At 38.8% G+C, this 17,562-nt stretch overlaps 1 protein-coding gene across 4 annotated transcripts; it reads right to left on the bottom strand.

Annotated features, from left to right (window-relative positions):
• Positions 1 to 2,858: 2,858 nt before the first annotated feature.
• Positions 2,859 to 14,939, bottom strand: figla (folliculogenesis specific bHLH transcription factor). Of its 4 annotated transcripts, none has more exons than XM_084946290.1 (6): positions 14,658 to 14,939; positions 12,012 to 12,158; positions 11,804 to 11,893; positions 8,419 to 8,603; positions 5,923 to 5,987; positions 2,859 to 3,277 (listed from the first exon to the last, which is right to left on the bottom strand). In XM_084946290.1, the coding sequence occupies exons 1-6, from the start codon at positions 14,841 to 14,843 to the stop codon at positions 3,213 to 3,215; spliced, it is 738 nt and encodes a 245-aa protein (XP_084802416.1). In that variant the 5' UTR covers positions 14,844 to 14,939; the 3' UTR covers positions 2,859 to 3,212. The 4 variants fall into 4 exon arrangements, with proteins under 4 accessions (XP_084802416.1, XP_084802417.1, XP_084802418.1 ...); XM_084946291.1 differs by having other exon boundaries at positions 8,451 to 8,603; XM_084946292.1 differs by having other exon boundaries at positions 12,012 to 12,120; positions 14,658 to 14,760.
• Between the last annotated feature and the right edge of the window lie 2,623 nt (positions 14,940 to 17,562).

The raw sequence follows: 17,562 nt of genomic DNA, 5'->3' as shown, positions 1-17,562 counted from the left end.
GTGTTCATAGCTAAATATAATTATTGTAGTTTCAAATAAAATAATTGAAAACAATTCAGTTTAATTACAGGGGAATTATGCATTTAGTCACAGCCCAGATGTGACAGTTACATTGTATCAGTCAAACTTTATCACCTTTTATGAAGGACCTATGAGGATGGTACTGAGTAATAAATTGCCAATAAGGTTTAATGACACTTTATTTAACAGTCAATAATATGGAGAACTCCTGATTGTGTAAACATTCCCAATTAACTTTATTTTATGTTTAGCTTTTTGCAAGTAGGATTTCCAGTGTTGTGGTAGGCAACTTTTTTTCTTTGAAACTTTCAGCAGCCTTGTTATCACGCCTGTTATGCAACTGCACTGCGCCTATAGTTAGAAATATGAGCAGTAATGCAGGAGCAGTTGTTTTGGAGATGGCAAGACTTTACAGCAGGATGCTCTGGAAATTATCGTGCACTATGAGTGTGAAGATGGATGTTTACAAGTCAAACAATTAATCAATTAAAATCTGCAGGGTGCTGCTACAAGCCACTCTCATCAGCAAATGTAAGAGCAGTGTGACTTTTGCATGGAAAAAAATAGAAGAGCTGGCAGCACCATGTGGGAAGCTTATATGCCAAGACCAGTCTGTCCATTTTCAGCCTCTGCTCCACCTCAGCTGGAGTCCCTCTTCTTTAAAGGGTTAAAGTCCCCAAACTCTACTTAATAGTTTATATTTATATTTCAGGCTGAAGTTGTTAAAACAAAACAAAACAGTGGAGCTATGCAAACATACTGGCCTTTAAAGGGTTAAAATCCAAAATGTAATTAAATGTAATATTTGATATTGATATTTCAGACGGAGTCATTTAAAGTGGAAAAAATATTACTGTATATCATTTTTACAGCAATTTTTGCAAAGCTACCATTTTAAAAAAAATCTGACATGACAGAAAAAATGAAAAATGCATGAAAAGCAATGTTGCCTCCAATCATTGATCCATCTTAGGACCTAATAAAAATAATAAAACACTCCTTGAAATGTAGTTTTTAGACTTTTCGCTGCTGGTATTCTTTTCCGATATAAAACAGTGGAGCTCTGTAAACACACTGACCTTTAAAGGGTTAAAATAAAACATTTTACAATGTATTTCACAGGCTGAAGTAGCTTTAAAAGACTGAGTCATTTAAAGTGGAAAAAAGTATTATATAGTAATACTTTTACAGCAGTTTTTGGGAGGGTGTCATTTTTCATCCTTAGGGTAAAAAGAGTCAGGATTTTAAGGATCATATAAAGATTAAAACAGCTCAAGCTCTTTTAAGATATTTCTTTTACTTTCAGAAATGTGATTATTTTTCATCATTCAGCCTAATGTCCTTAAAATTTACACATCACTGTGTATTTATAATCACATCAAGAGTACTTTAGAACTATGTAGGATTTAGTTGAACATTTCTACTCATGACCATTTTGTTTGAAGGAGATTTGGCTTCAAGGTTTCTGTTGGTATCTGCAGCTGAAATTAAAGGTGCGGGATGAGGCTGTAGGTGTGGGGTTGGCAATTGTTTTAAACATGACATCACTTTTCAGCTATTTGGGTTCATGGTGCTGGTGAAATTGCCTGGATGAGGCAGTAGGTGGAAGCTTTAGTTCCTGCGATCTGCTTTAATCTGCAAGTGGAGGAGGAAGCTGTAGGTTGTAGGTTGAGGCCGTCGATGGTCCTTAGAACATTTATGTGGTGTAGCAAGTGGACTGCGGTTAAATGAGGCCGTAGGTGACGTGCCTGCAGCTCTGTGGGGGTGGAGATTAGACCAGCAGAGGGATGTTATATGTTTTAATGGTCTTTGTAAGAGACTGTTGGATGGGGATCGAACAGTGCACGAGAGGCTGAATGGGGAGGTGTGTGTGGTTTCCTTCCCAGCTCCGTAAACTGCACGAGGGACCAGGTGGGTGTTATGAGCAGCTGGAGGCAACAAATGGCTACTGTAGGTTGGTAGCAGACGTAAATAATAGGTGGTGGGTGGCAGAGGCTGGTACTTCTGCTGGTTTCCTGCTGCTGCCTTGAGTCAGCAGCAGAAAACAAACTGCTGAGGTTCAGATTGGTTAGGAGTTGTATCAACACCCTAGATGACTGTAGCTTGAGCTCATGGATCTGATTGTTTTTAAGGTGTACAGACTGTATTAAGTATTAACTTCTTATATGCGTGGACTTTTCTTTACTCTTCTCAAGGATCCACATCACACGGGGAAAATAGATTAATCAAACGTTGGAGTACCTCTAGGTTCAACTTTGGGCCCTCTGTTGTTCAGTTTGTACATTAATGACTTACCCGAAATGTATCCACCTACTCAAACCCGCCCAAGGAAAGTGATGATATGGCTGCTGAAGAACACCCAGCTACAACGATTACATCAAATGACATAAAACCTAATACAAACTAGACACACACCAACTTTCTGTACACCGAGCTACACAAAAATAGTCAATTGGTAATCATTAGTTTCCAATTAGTTGCTAGGTTGTGCCGACAAAACTGCTGATGTTGCTTTGCAGACTGCAGATGAGGGTTCAAGTGACGTTCTTCATGTAGACTTGAAAAGCAGAACAGTATCAGTTTCTCTAAATGTTTCTAAAGATCTTTTTCAGCAATCATGGGGTCACGTTGCCTTTCCACACAGGCTTTTAAATCTTTAAAGTCTGTTTACTCTTGAACTGCAGAGACCTGGTCAGTTTTCATCAGGTCTTTTGAACCGTAATTGTCCTAATAAGTGAACTGAAGTGTATGAAGCTTTAAAATTTTCTACTGCTGGGTTTAGAAAATATAAACATCTGAACAAAACTAGCTTTTTTTTTTTTAAATTTAAAGCCGAATCAAAACAAAAGGAAATAGAACTACAGTCTTTAATTTTTCATGCATTTTCACATTTCCACTTGTATTTAATAACATTAACAAGTGACAGCAGTGTGACAAATTCATTCTGTTAATTAAGTCTTTTTCCCCCCCCAAAGAAAACATTCTTGAACACTAACATGAGTTTAACATTTACATGACACTTACAACAAGTGTTGTATATAACAGGCTTCTAATAGGCCTACACAGAAAACAATTCATTTCATAAGTGAAATTACAAAAACAAAGTTCCTTTTACATTTTAAGGCTGCCAAGGATACAATCTGTAAAATGAGAATCAAAACATTTACTTCAACAAAAAAACCCCCAAAAGGTTAAAACACCACAAATGAAAGTCTGCTTTCTTCAAAACAATCCTTTTCTTCAAAGCAACAGGACCCTAAAAAGAAAAATTACAACACTCAACAACTTGGTTTCCTTCATACCATTTATCAATCACTAGAAACATGTTTGCCTATTCAGGCTGCAACAATTTGAGTAATTCAATAATAACCAATTCAACACAAATTCTTTGGGGCTTCATTTCATGCACAGCTCTGTGCACGTTTTTGTTTTCAACGCTGTAAACGAGCGATTTACCCACATTTTTTTCAACATATTTAGGAGCGGAGTGTGAATACCAAGCCTCACCACATTAAGCTCACACAGCCCCCAGTTTGTAACATAACCAGCCCTTTGAGTACCCCGAAGAGAAAAAAGTTTCCGCAACTCAGAAAGTCTCTGTGGTCAACAACAGACACATTATGCCCATATCATGGTCTAAACCAGAGATAGTCAAGGGCAGAACCTCTCAGACGCCCATGCCCAAGGTAAGATGTTCAGATACTGAGATGTTCAGTTCGAAGCCTTTGAGGCACTTTTAATTTTGACTTTTTTTATTTTATATATGTTGAGACATTTTAAGTTTAAATTTCAGCTCAGTGAAGCTCTTTAAGCACAAGACCTTTTCAGTGCCGTATTTTTCGGACTATAAGGTGCACTTAAAATCCTTTCATTTTCTCAAAAGTGCGCCTTATGAATTCTGGTTGTGCTTACTGACTGCAAACCGGTTTTATGTGGGACACGGCGCTCAAAAATCTGTCAAAATGTTTTAGTACGACTTTGCTAAGCTACAAAGCCACAACGCTTTGTAGATTGTCGGAGCATTACGGCCACAGTAGTCAGGAGCCTCAGAATAATGCATAGCATGCTTAAATATAATGTGTGTAAACGCAGCTGCGAGACATTAATGAATCAATGGTACGGAAGTAGAGGAAGCAAGAAGAATGAGTTGACTAAAGTTTACTTATCTGTTTTGTTTCGCTTAATGTGCCTTATGGTCCAAAAATAAAAATAAAAAATACGGTAACTTATCTGTCTTGTAGAAATGTGCTCCAAATAAGGAACTTGTGTTGACGAGATTGTTAGTTAATCATTTACAAATCAATATTGTCTGTATGGAGTGAACATGTAAAGCTGCGGTGTTAAGCGATGCGGTTGAAGAAAAAAAAAAAAAAAAAAGTTAAACTAGAGCCCTGTCTGTACGCTTCACATTTCACCCTGCTTCTATCAGCATTCACATCATCAGTGACTGCTTCACTGGCATCCACACATGAGCCATATAAAAACATTACCTACACGTTTTATAGACTGTATGCTGACACGTTTCTCTCAAATTGTTACATGTTAACTTTAGTTTCATGTGTACAACGATCAGGCTCTTTCAGTTGTATCCTAGCAAAGTCAAACCTGTGCTTCCTGTTCTTGAGTGAAACCAGGATCGTTTGTGAACATAGAGACTTTACATTCACAAACATGTCTCTTGACAATGATCTGTCTACCTGTTCGAGTGCGTTCATGATTTTAAGAATTTGGGTTCTCTTGACCATTGAAATAATTATGTCATTATCCTTCCTATCAACTTCAGGAGTCCAATTACTTTTAATCCCCTGAAAATGGAGGAGTATGTATAAAAATCCTGGCAGCAGCCAGTGGTGTACATCAGCCTCTATACCTTATTCTCAAGTTGACCTCTGACCTTCAGGTCGAGGTCACTCGAGTTATAGTCAACTTTGGACACGTAAAGAGCCAAGAGTACGAAGCCCAAACACTTATTAACTCAACTGTTTTAGTTCATTTAATCTTAAAATTCCCTTTAAATGTATGTGTTTAATCAGTGTTGTTTATCATTTATGTTATATGAAGGATAACAAGCACATACTACATGCTTTACATCTTCATGTTTTAACACAACAAAATCAAGTCCTCTAGTAGACTAAAGTGAGTAATTCAACATTATCCATCAATTCTTAAACAGTTCTAATACATCCTTTTTGGAGTTCTATTCACAGCAGTGATGTGAGAATAACTCCTGTGTGGCGCTGCGTCACACCACTTGTAGAAGCACGAGTGCTCAAAGGAAGCTGTTGCGTTGGCTAGAATGTCCGCTTAAAACTATGAGCCATTTAAATAAAAGTTTCTGTAGGAAGCCTTAATTCACATTCAGGAATCAGAAATCGGCAATGCAAACGGCAGCTAATCTGGTATTTTTAGTACCCTGGTCAGAGGTGAAACAGAAACTACAGATTAGACAGTGGATGCTCCACCAGAGGGCAGTGCAACAACACTTTTAAAAAGACTCAACTATAGACTACTTTATGTGATGCACATCCAGTGTTTTGAGAGAAGAAAAAAGAAATTAAAAGAAGGGCAATTACATCATTACATGCAATTACACGCAAAGATTCTATGAAATCAGGCCCAATTAGAATATAAAAGTAGTACTCACACCCTTAATCATTCTGAGATGCTCATTCAGACCACATGAGAGCAACATTTGTACACATTCTGAGTAATTTTGTACTTCACATATATTTTTAGAATAGTAAAGCAAGAATAATGATATTTAATCATCATTCAGGGCATTTACTAACTTGATTTGATCTGCAGTCAATTACATTCTTGATCATTAAATTCTGATCCCACCAACATTTCATCACTTGCATTTCTGTAAACTGATTTAATATTTGTGTTCAAAATGCAAACCTGGCAGGTGTCCAATATCAGGCCACATCAGCTGTTGTAAACACTGCTTAGCAAGGTTGAGATGTCTGTTGGAAGACAAAACAAAAAGTTAATGTTCAAGTCCTTACAATGTTAAGCATTTCCTCTGCTGGATAAAAGTCAACTTTTCATTCTTACAGTCCAGGAGGATTATATGTTCATAATTTGATGCACAAACACTGAAAACTGAAGTCTGCTTGTCACAATAGTTCTGTGTACAGCATAATGACATAAGTGCGGGGATAAAACGCTCGCTCTGGCGTTATCTAAACCTCTTCACCTAAATTATCCAATCAGATTTTGTTTTGATTTGATATGATATACCTTTATTAGTCCCACAAGGGGAAATTTCATGATGCTCGGGCACTTATCGGGACTGCTTGAACCTTTCAGATGTTGGCACTACTCAGAAGACAATCAAATGCCGTGCGCCGATTGTCAGCTGTAATTGAAGAATGTTTCTGCCAGATCATTCGTGGAATTAAACATGCGATTGCCTATTGTTTGCAGGGTTCGTCTTCCAAGAACTGCATAAACATTGCCCGTCTTCCTTCTGAAAGGTTACTCCAGCTGTCACTGAGTGACACACTGATATAGCAGGGTAAATTCTGTATGCAACTTGATTAATGAAAAAAAAAAAATTACAATAAACCCCTGATTTCCTACAACAGACAAGAATGCACTGGACCATGTCCACACAAATACAAAATCCATACACCCACCAGGACCGATCTGATCATATAATAACTGCCAGTGTTACCTGCATATAAGCCAGTTCTCAACAGAACAGCTCTGTACCTTAAAGTTAATAGAGTCAGCCCTGAGGGAGCAACACCACAGCTACGAGACTGTTGTGAGCACACTTAGGCTACGTTCACACTGCAGGTCTTAATGCTCAATTCCGATTTTTTGATCAAATCGGATTTTGTCTGCTTGTTCACACTACAAATAAAATGTGACAGCAAACGTGCTCTAGTGTGAACGCTCAAAGCGGCCGCATGCACAAAAGAAGACGTCTCACACACACACACACACACACACAAACGCGCTCTGTTTTAACCCAGAGCAAACAGTATTGTTTGACTGATGGCCTTAATATAAAGGCTTGTTTCGGACTTTACGTTTCGCAGTTTTGTTTTAAGTTATACATTTTGTTATTTACATATGGCCTGATAATTATCCTTATTGCTGTTTTAGAGAGGAGCGGTGCTTCAAAGGACAGTTGCAGATTTTATCAGAATCTGCAGATTATACAGTACAAATAAAATGTTCACATTTCTCCAACGTTGTCTTCCCAACAGTTTCACTGGATGTCCAGGAAGCGTTCACGATGTCTTCTCTGGCGCTGATAATTGGCGTCTGTCTTGTGTCAGTGACGTAAAAGACGGATTTAATGCGACTTGACCGTTCACACAGCAGTCGCTTTCTAAAACATCAGATATGTATCGGATTCAGTACCACATACGAAAGTGACCCAGGTCGGATTTGAAAATATTGGATTTGTGCCGTTCACACTGTCATACCATGATCGGATGTGAGTCGCATAGGGTCTAAAAAGTCAGATTTGACGCGCTTTCGCCTGCAGTGTGAACGTAGCCTTAGTGGACTGCATTTCCAAAGCACACCCTTTAGATTGTAGCAATACACCTCAGCTGTTTAGTACTATATTCATTTTTGCGTTGAGAATGCCAAAACAGTTGAGGTAATTTGACCAGAAACTCCTGCCTTATAGAGGTCCTGAAGATCAATTAATCAGGTGTATTCGATTAACAGTGCCTGGCTGCCATTTGCCTTTTATTCCGATTGGAAGCAGGAAGGGTGTACTTGGTTTTTCCCCCACACACCACTTGTGCATTTTGGCTTAGTTGTTTAATTATGCCAGTGTAATGTGTTGTGTTGAGGTTTTATTTGCCCAATTTTAGAGATATGCCATTTTTAGATTTTTTTTTTTTTTATAAATTAGGTCACATTTAAAACAGTCATGGGGAACATGTGTAGAATTTAAAATGCAGATGTTCCTTAAATAGGGTAAATGGTCAGTTAATTGGAGGCAGGTCATTGCCACACACACACACGCGCGCACGCGAAGCTTCGTGCTCGAATGTTCATTGTGAGGAAAAACACAAAAAAAAAAAAAAAAAAAAACCCACACACACGATTTCATTTCACTTATCTACTAGTCTTTATTTTAACCCCACTACTGTGTGTCCCAAGGGAGGACGGAGTACAGGCTATGGGGTCAAAAGTGACCAGAGTCACCATGTCAACAAGCACACTGCTGCATTTCAGCATGAGCAGAGTTCTTTGTTTTGCCTCGGGGGACTCAACTGAAAATTCTAATCTTAGCTATAGACCTGCAGATGTGTGCACTGTTGCACTTAAAAAACAAACAAACATACAGAAGTAGTGAGCCTCAAATCAGATGAATAATCCAGACTGAGGTTCCCTCTCTTTTTGACTGACAGGCTGAACACTGACCCCTGAAAACATGAAGTACATTGATGAGTTACCGCAGGCTGATCAGGAGCTACTTGGATGATGAACTGGTATGTTGGCATCACACAGTGCTGCAACATCAGTCTGGTCATCTCTCCATCGTCTGCCACCGGTTCAGGGGGTAAAGTGAATCCATCATCAATTTGTTCCTCTGACATGCTCAGCAACTGGCAGGGAGAAAGAGCACAGTTAGATAACACATTCATTTCTGGGAACCGTGACTGGTCAACTACAGTAAAGCAAGACCAACTAAACCAGAACAACAATCAAATGTGATGGTAAAAAGTTATTCTCTCAAAGGTCACTGCAAAAATCAATTTTCATAGCCATAACTCTAACACTTCACTTTGAATCATACACTGAACTGCACTTGAAGAATAGGAGAGAGAAAAAAAACAAAAAAAAAACAAAACTTAATTTGTAATGAAAATTATTATTTATTAATCTTTAATTTATTGATGAGGGGGATTTTATTCCAAATGCTTGTTTTTTCCTAGAAAACACTGAACAACCCAGTAGTGTTCAATGATAAATATAAAAGTTTGCCTATAGAGCTGCTTAGGGACAAATGCTATTTCAGTTGTAATTACACAAATCACTCAGCCTGCAGAACTTTTCTTCATTCCATATTTAGCAGTGAGCTGAACGAAATTCATGGGTACAAATTAGAAGTGTGCGTAATTAGTCTACTACACAACTAATCGTCACTAGTCAGTACTAGTCGTTTAATCCAATTTTCCACATTTTAATTGTTGGCCATTGCCAGAAAGTTGTTGCGTCTTAAATCTTATGCAGCCCCCTGCCACCAGATGGAGCTGCAGCCCCGTGACTGTTCATTTAGCACTTTCCTGGAAAAGCTGCACTTCATGTTGGTTATGATAGCTCACCCTAACACACTGGAAAAGTCTCCACTAACAGATAATTTCATTTAATATGCTAATATTTTGCAATAAATATCTATACACTTGACAGTGAGCTGATGTAGTTTTATGTTATGCTCAGGACTGAATGGTTGATTGCTGCTTGCGGCTTTATGAAAAAAAAAAAATAATAAAAAAAAAATAATAATTATGTATTAACCCTCCGGGTTTGTTCAAAATCACTAACCTTCCAGCTTTTGTGGCCAAAAGTGGCCACCAACAGATTAGGTCTGTAATTTTTATTTTCATGGTTTTTTGCCATTTTTTCTGCATAAAGCTTTTAACTAACTTCAGTTCTTTTCATAAATATAAAATAGTTATTACATTTTTAACCCTTTAAACACCAGTTTGTCCACTGCACTAGCTGGAAGACAACCTCAAAGCTCACAATTTTATATATTTGCAGTGCTACTGGAATTTCTTGTATTATTAATAGTAGAGTCTGGGACATGTAATTGAGTCACATCAACACTGCTTATAATGCATTGTTATTTTTGTGCAGGGAGTGCAAAAACATAAAAACTCCCTCTCAGCCTGCTCGTGGCCAAAAATGGGCACCCCTTGTTTAAGTTTACAAAATGCTATAAAATTGGTGGCCATTTAGAAGTCGGCCATCTTGGATACAACTTTTGTTTTTTTGTTTTTCTCTCCATAGGAAGAGGGCCATGTGACACAAACTTATTGGTAATGTCAGAAGAAAAACAATGGTGTGCTTAGTTTCAACGGCCGACTTCTAAATGGCCACCACCCATCTTGAGGAGTTTGCCCCCCTCACAAATACTAATGTGCCACAAACAGGACTTTAATATCACCAACCATTCCCATTTTATTACGGTGTATCCATATAAATGGCCCACCCTGTACACCTGGTGCAAGGGGCTGCTGTTCCAATCCTGGACGTGCGCCTTTTGCACCTTCTCTTCATTTTTTTGGTGGGGTGTGGGTCACTCTGGTTCAGACTACTGCATCTTGGGATCAATGGCAGAAGTGGCTGAGAATCGGGGACAAGGGTGTCTTGCAGCTGTTGAGGCCACGAGCATGTGCCCCAGCTCTTCCAGGATCACTCTTCATTTGTAGGTTGTAGAGCACTCCCCCACTTCAGTGAAGTTGTTTCCAGCAGGACAAAGGCATCGTATCCCAAGACATCCAGGAGATTGGAGAAAAGAGCCAGCAGCTAGTTTTCCTTCAAAAACTTGAGGTGCCAACATCCTCTCCAAGTTATCTAAGCTGTATTTGTGTCTATTGTAGTCCAGGATTGCTTCTTGCTTCCAGGCGTCCTTTATTCCACATCACTGACTGCTGTTCCCTGTGTGTTGCTGTCAAAAGAAGCACATTCCTCCGTTGCTTTGGGATGTGGGATATTGCCGTGGTAGTTTTGGTGAAGCCAAAGACAGACAACAAAATCTTCCTCTGTTGCAACTGGAGGAGCTGGGGAGGAAGCTCTGGGTTGTTTCCCCTGTGCCAGTTTTCATCTGAGGAGTTCCTCTGCCAAGGTGACCAAAGTAAAGACGTTGTCCTCGGAGCTCCTCCGTCAATTGGAGTCTGAACCCCTTTCCCTTTTTTACTTCCTGAGAACTTCCAGTGTTGTCATCCAACATGCTATGTATTGCTTTATTCTGGTTTAGGCTCACATCTCCACTTCATCTATAATCCTCAAATCCTCACACCTTCGCCTCCCGTGCAGGTTTGTAAGGGCGGACAGCAGCTAAAAGATCTCCTTTGTTATAAAAAAAAGTCAAAAGTAGATCTCAGGTTGCTAATGCAGGAAACTGCATACAGGGTGAGCCCTGGTTTGATACCAGTGGGCACTGGATTGTAGAGCAGTCTCTCTTCAGTAGTGGGACCCACACGGTTTTCCTTTCATGAGGGATCCACTCAGTCGCGATTCCTCGGTCTCAGAAAATGCTCCTTTGTTCTTTTCCATCAGCTGCTCGGCCTCCACCTCCATGCCCCCCAACCCCAATAGAAGAGGATTCAGGCACTGGCTAGTACTCATCATCAGTGGCGATGCAGTCAGCCTCTTTGGAGATTGGCCCCTCATCTTCTGGAGAGGAATATTCTTCATCTTGGGCAGATGTCTTTTCTTCAAGGACAGAGGACTGCTTGCTGTCCTTGCTCTCTCACCAGATCATACAGACAGTGCTTGAAGCAGTGATGACCTTCTTGCCATATTGCCAGAATAAATGATCTGGAAGCTGTTAGGCTTACTTACAGCAAAGAGTTTCTCAATGCAAAGAATGGGGATAGGCGTTAATGGCTAACGCACTAACCTGAATTCAACCCAACAGACATGCAAATGCAAAACTAAACTGCAGGAACTTAGGCCAAAGCACTAGTATGTATGTGACGCTCCATTTAATGATGTATGCACATTCTGAATGTGGATTAGCACCATTAGTAGGTGGATACAACAGCGTCACTTTACTGAAGAAACAGACACCACTTACATCATCCACTCGCCAAAAGTCACTACCAAGGCCTTCAGTCTGACTGTAGGTGATTGCATTCTTTAAGAAATCAGTCCCACTGCCATCATCCTAAAATAAACAAAAACAAAGAAAACAAAACATAGATCAACATTTCACAATAAATGGCAGTGTTGTTCTTGGAAAACAACACGTCATTTCAGAGAGTCCTGCCGAGCACAGTACTTACACTGTCAGTTTCCTGCAAAACTGCAAGCAGCAGTCGAATGTATTCTGTGGCAGCTTTGAGTGTGTCCACTTTGCTGGGCTTTCGGTCTGGTCGCATCAGTGGCACCATCCTTTTCAAGCGAGAGAACATGGTATTCAAGTTCCTGATCTGCAACGAAGAGAGGCTGAAGTGCTTTAGCAAACACTGAAAACTAGGGTTTGAAGCAGGAGCGATTGTCACAATTTGATACTCTTGTAGAAATTTAACCCTGTGGGAACAAATCCCGGTTTAAACTAAATATTTACAGGGTCTGTATTCATACTTATTTGATCGTAAGCAGCACTGAGTTGTATACAGACTTGTCAATTTTGAAATACAAAAGGTAGTTTTTAATTAAACACAGGAAACTTTTAGCACCCCAGCAGGTCTACTTATGCAAATATCAGCGCTATTATTATCATCATTATTCATTCTAATAATATCGTTCAGACATCCAAAAACAACAACTCTAATATAACAACGAAGGAGAACTGCATTTACAAGAAAATCTAGTCCATTTCAGACCATTTAATGCCAGGATGCATTCATAAAGCGATTTCCGAAAAAGGTCATGCTTAGCACTTAATACAAAGCTGCTAAAAAACCAAGATGCAGGCCTTTGAGCGAACTTCAGCGCCAAACAATGTGCCTTACTGGTGTAGTGCAGCTTCAGGGATGCAGCTCTGTGTGAAACATTAGCCGAGGACTCCTTGTAGGGCGGAGTGGCACAGATTGGGGGGGGGGGGGGAATAAAAAAAATTTGCTTTATTGAGAGTCGAAATGTTTAGATTAAACTTGCAATTCTGCTTGGACAATAAAGTCGTCAGTCTATTTTGAGAAAATATTAGCAAATTATTCCCAAAATGAACAATAACGTATCTATTTTTCCAGCTAGCATCGTTAGCTGTGAGGTTGCTAACAGCTTCCCCCCTTGAGTGAGCTGTTAACCCTTGAAAGGTCCTTAAAAACATCCTTATTTGGTCCTAGAGCTATAAATCGACCACACCATAAAAAGTGCTATAAAAATATTATATATTAATATTTTTTTCCACTTAGTCTTTTAAAACTACTTCTCCCTGAAATATTCATATAACGTTTTAATTATATTTCGGGAGTTTTAACCCTTTAAATCCAAGTTTCGTTACATGAGCGCACTGGTTTTTTAGCCTTTTTTATATTTTCCATAAAATACTTTTGAAGTAATATTTGATTGTTATTATAATTAGGCCTTTGGATGGTCCAAAGATTACAACTGACATTCATTTTGATACATTACTATTTTTTGGCAGAAGCACACTAAATGTCATATAGTGCCATATCAGGTTTATCATGTTTTGCTTACACTAAATGCTTATTACCTTGTTCTAAAATAAAATTAAAAAAAATGTCTAACAATACAAGATCACTTTGAACCAGAAAAACATTTATTTTACAAGGATGAACATAAACATTTATGTTGCTGGGAATCGGGAAAGTTGTGCGTCTGGTGGCTTGGGGCTGTAAACAGAGCGAAAAGTAGGTAAACAACTGGAGCGCAACAACAAGGGCATAGACAGGAAGGAAGTCGTCATGACGTCAACGTGCCACCTTAAGATTTAAAAATATAATTTTTTGTTGTAACCCCCAAACTCAATGGTAATGTAACGATACTTATTTTTCACTTTTTCAAACGAAAACATCAGCACTTTTCGTACTCAAGACAGCGAAAGTGTTTCTGTGCGCACTTTGGCACACGGCGAGTCAGACCTGTACGCTGGAGCATCCGGAGCCTAGTCATTGTCTGCCAGTTTGTCGAAATCCTCCAATGGCTGTTCCCATCGATCTCCTCTTCGCTCACAATTTGCAGATAATTGGTGTCGCTACATGATCCATTAACAGTGTGAGACGAGAGCATCTCCGTTTTCTGCTCAATGCGCGTCTATTTAGAAATGCGGTGTCTTAGCTTTCCATCAATGACTACTTCCGGGTCATAGGTCATTCAACCTCAGCTGTATTTAAAAAATGATTTTGAAGGGGAAAATAAAATCTAATTTGCTTTTAGTCCTTGCTTTTATATTTAATTTGTTTGTATTGGAGTGTGGCCGTCTGAGAGAAAATACTTTCGAAAAAAGCGTTGTTGTTTTTTGTTGGTTTTTTTTGTTTGTTTTTTTAGGCATAAAGACCTTTATTTTTTTGTTAAATATAAAGGTCATTGATAGTGACACACAACACCACTCTTTTCCCCCCACTTTTTAAAGCAGAAAGACACGCTCAAAATCTGAATTTTTGGCTTGAGTTCGTTCAATGCTGAAATATGAAAAAGGGCGCCACCTGGTGGACAACTAAAAAAATTAAAATTTTAAGGCCCGGACTCCAAAGTGTCACCCTCACTTGGAGGATGGCACTACATTTAGTTATAATGATCGTGTAATGAAAAATAGCGTTTATAATGGTTTTCAATGGGGCGTTTTTTGGCTCTAGGACCAAAGGTGGATGCATATTTGTAGCTTATTTTAAGCTAATTTAATGAACTCAGACCGCAATTCTAAAATTAAATGTTTGGCAAATTTGGCTATATTGCATTCAACACAGTGAAAATGGCTTAAAATCCTTCATTTGTGGTTACAAGTTACTTTTTAAAACACTCACTCTCATTCGTTCCTTGGCGTTGACCAACTCTCGTTTTTTCACAGTTTCGCTGAAGTCCTCGGCCACGAAGTATAAATTGTCCCGTCCTCGTTTGAACTTCTCGATGTTGCAGTAGACAGGGAGCGCGGACTCGCCCGTCAGACGCTTCAAAATGTCACTCATGGATTCCTCCTCCGGTACCTTCATTTTAACGAGTACCGTTTGATAAAAATAAGCTACCACCTGGTCGATTTAATTCTTTATCGTGGCGCCATGTAAAAGAGAACAGCGAGAGGCCTCTGGCGTGGCGGAGGATCACACCTGTGTCAGGAGGGTTTTAATTAGAGTCAGGTGTTGTGCCAAAAAGGACTTCCGGTATTTTCCACACTGAAAAAAAAGGAATTTTGAGCAGGAAAGAACATTCCTGTCACAAAGGAAAAAAATCGGATTTGATGCGCTTTCGCCTGCAGTGTGAACGTAGCCATAGAAGCCGCTATCAGTTTGGGGTAAATGGACTTTTATATATCCTTTATTTACCAGGGGAAAGTCTCACTGACATTAAAAGTTTATTATTTAAGAGTGACCAAGTGGGAAGCAGATATTACAATGAATTTAACATAATAGTGCTATCAAGATATTCATAGGCTGGTTGAATATACTTTAGGTACAATAACACAGAGTCATAAAGCTACTTGCAAACTTGGTAATTTCTTCATATATAGTCCTTCATAAATCCAGTTGACTTCAGTCCTTTTTCCAACATAAGCAAAACATCAAACAGAAAAAAAAAGATATTTGCCAAACATATCCATGATGATCAAGTCATTTTAAGCCAGAAAGAACATCCCTGTCTGAGAAATAAGTGCCTCCTTCACACTTCCATAGCTTTATTTTGGTGTCTGATCACTACCATGACCCATTACTGATGGCATTATTCACACAACAGGTTGCTTGTTAATATGTCAACAAGCGATCTGTTGTTATCTCCCTCAAATATAAAAACATTTCACTGCTGAAATCCACACAATGGCTTTTTAAACAGTAGTCTGGAGAATTAATAGAGGCCTGCTTTTCTCACACCAGGGAGACGTTTAAAATAAAAACATACTCAATTAAAGCTCCATTCTGACAGTGTGTCACATCAAAACATATCTTTTCAGATTTTACAAATTGCTTTCATGTTCACACCTTTATTGTCTTTAGGGCAAGTCAGACAACTGTACACTGGCTTAAGCAAACCTTCAGCTTAATGTCAGATGTCTCCTGCCTGCTTTAACTCCTCCACCTCCACAGCTGCTTTTCTGGGAGGATTTTTCTGCCGGTTCCCATTGTTCATGTAAATTAAAAGTTTCAGATGCTCTTTCACCTCCAACAGTCAAATCCCAGTTAAGTTTTTCTCAAAGCTTCTACTTTCTTCACATAAAGAGGAACTTTCACAAGTATAGCCACATAATTCTTCTCAGCTGTTTAAACTCTTTTTTGGGGGGTTTTGGCAAATCTTTAATAAATGACAGAAAATCATACTGAGATCCCTGTTTCACACCATGAAAACAGTCCTGTGAGATATTCAGGATGGTGCTGGCTATCCCAGCTGCCAGTGATGTACACTGGATAGGTTACATGTCTATCACACAGTATAACATAATATACAATATAATAGAAAGCTATTTATCTCTAAATGAACATTTGTGCAATTTAAAAACTTTAACTTCCTGTAGGCTTCTCATCAACCACCATGGTCTACATGCCATTATGTGAAAAGATTGTAAATGATCTGTAAATGTACGCAATTCCCTAGAATGTAGAATGAAAATGGTTATTTTTAAAATTAATTCATTATTATTTTCTAAGACAACTGAAAATACAACGTTCGGGTGAACACAATCAGCTTTCTGGGAATTCTTATTTTTTCTTTCAGTTGATAACTTTGTCATTACAACCAAGCACTGCAATTAACGGTTAACCTTTTTAAGATATGAAAACTCTAAGGAAAATACAGCCCGAGTAAATAACAGGTTTGATAAAAGTCCCTTTAGAGGAATCTAAAGCTTGATTATATTCAAGCTTTAGATTTCTTTTTTAAGGCAAACAATTATGTGCTTGTCTTTATACTAATGTTAGGCTTGGAAACACTCAGAAATTAGCTTGTTAAATAGGAAGGCCTGTGACTCTGGGCTGGTTTAAGCTTTTCAACAAAACGCTGTGAGGCCTGTCATACTTCAGTGTATTTAACTGCTGCACTCGACAGTGGATAATTACAATAAGCTATTTTCACTATAAGAAAAGACTAGAGTCCTCCAGTCCAACAGCCCATTTCAACAGGGGAAGGGACACTCGCCCCACAAGTCATTCATCACATGTTCGATCCATAACTATGTTTTTCATCAAATTTCTCTGTGAAAGCAGGTAAGTGTAAGCATGAATCCTGATTTGCTGCAGTCTTTTTTTGGTCTTCATTCACTCAGAGAAGCACATATCTATGTCCTTTATTCTCCCATCGGAAGAGAAAATAGGCAGATCGCGAGTATAAACTGTACTTAATGTATCTAGTCCTATTTTCTTGCAGAGTGATGGGAGATATCCAATAAAACTGCATCAGGGATTGGTGACTCAGCAGGACTGAGCACATGACTTGTACTGCTAAGAGAGTCTAAAACAAAGGAAGTAACCGCCTTTTACTTCACGGGCCACAGACAGTCTAATTTGACCATAAGTGAATTAGACCACTAAAAACCAAGGCATAACATCCCATATGAAAAGAGCACCCCTCTTTGTTTATATTTAATAAGTTTACAGCAAAGGTGTCAAATATAAGGCCTGGGGGCCATAATTGGCCTAGGAAAGGCTCCAATCTGGTCCACTAAATGGCTTTGTAAAATTTAACGTAGGGCATAGATTTTGGACTTTTAACTCTATTTTCATAAGT

This window comes from Perissodus microlepis, chromosome 12 (genome assembly GCF_051167445.1).
Source record: "Perissodus microlepis isolate ML-2025 ecotype Zambia chromosome 12, ASM5116744v1, whole genome shotgun sequence".
In the NCBI taxonomy this organism is placed as follows: domain Eukaryota; kingdom Metazoa; phylum Chordata; class Actinopteri; order Cichliformes; family Cichlidae; genus Perissodus; species Perissodus microlepis.
This window is presented reverse-complemented; position numbering and strand designations above follow the sequence as displayed.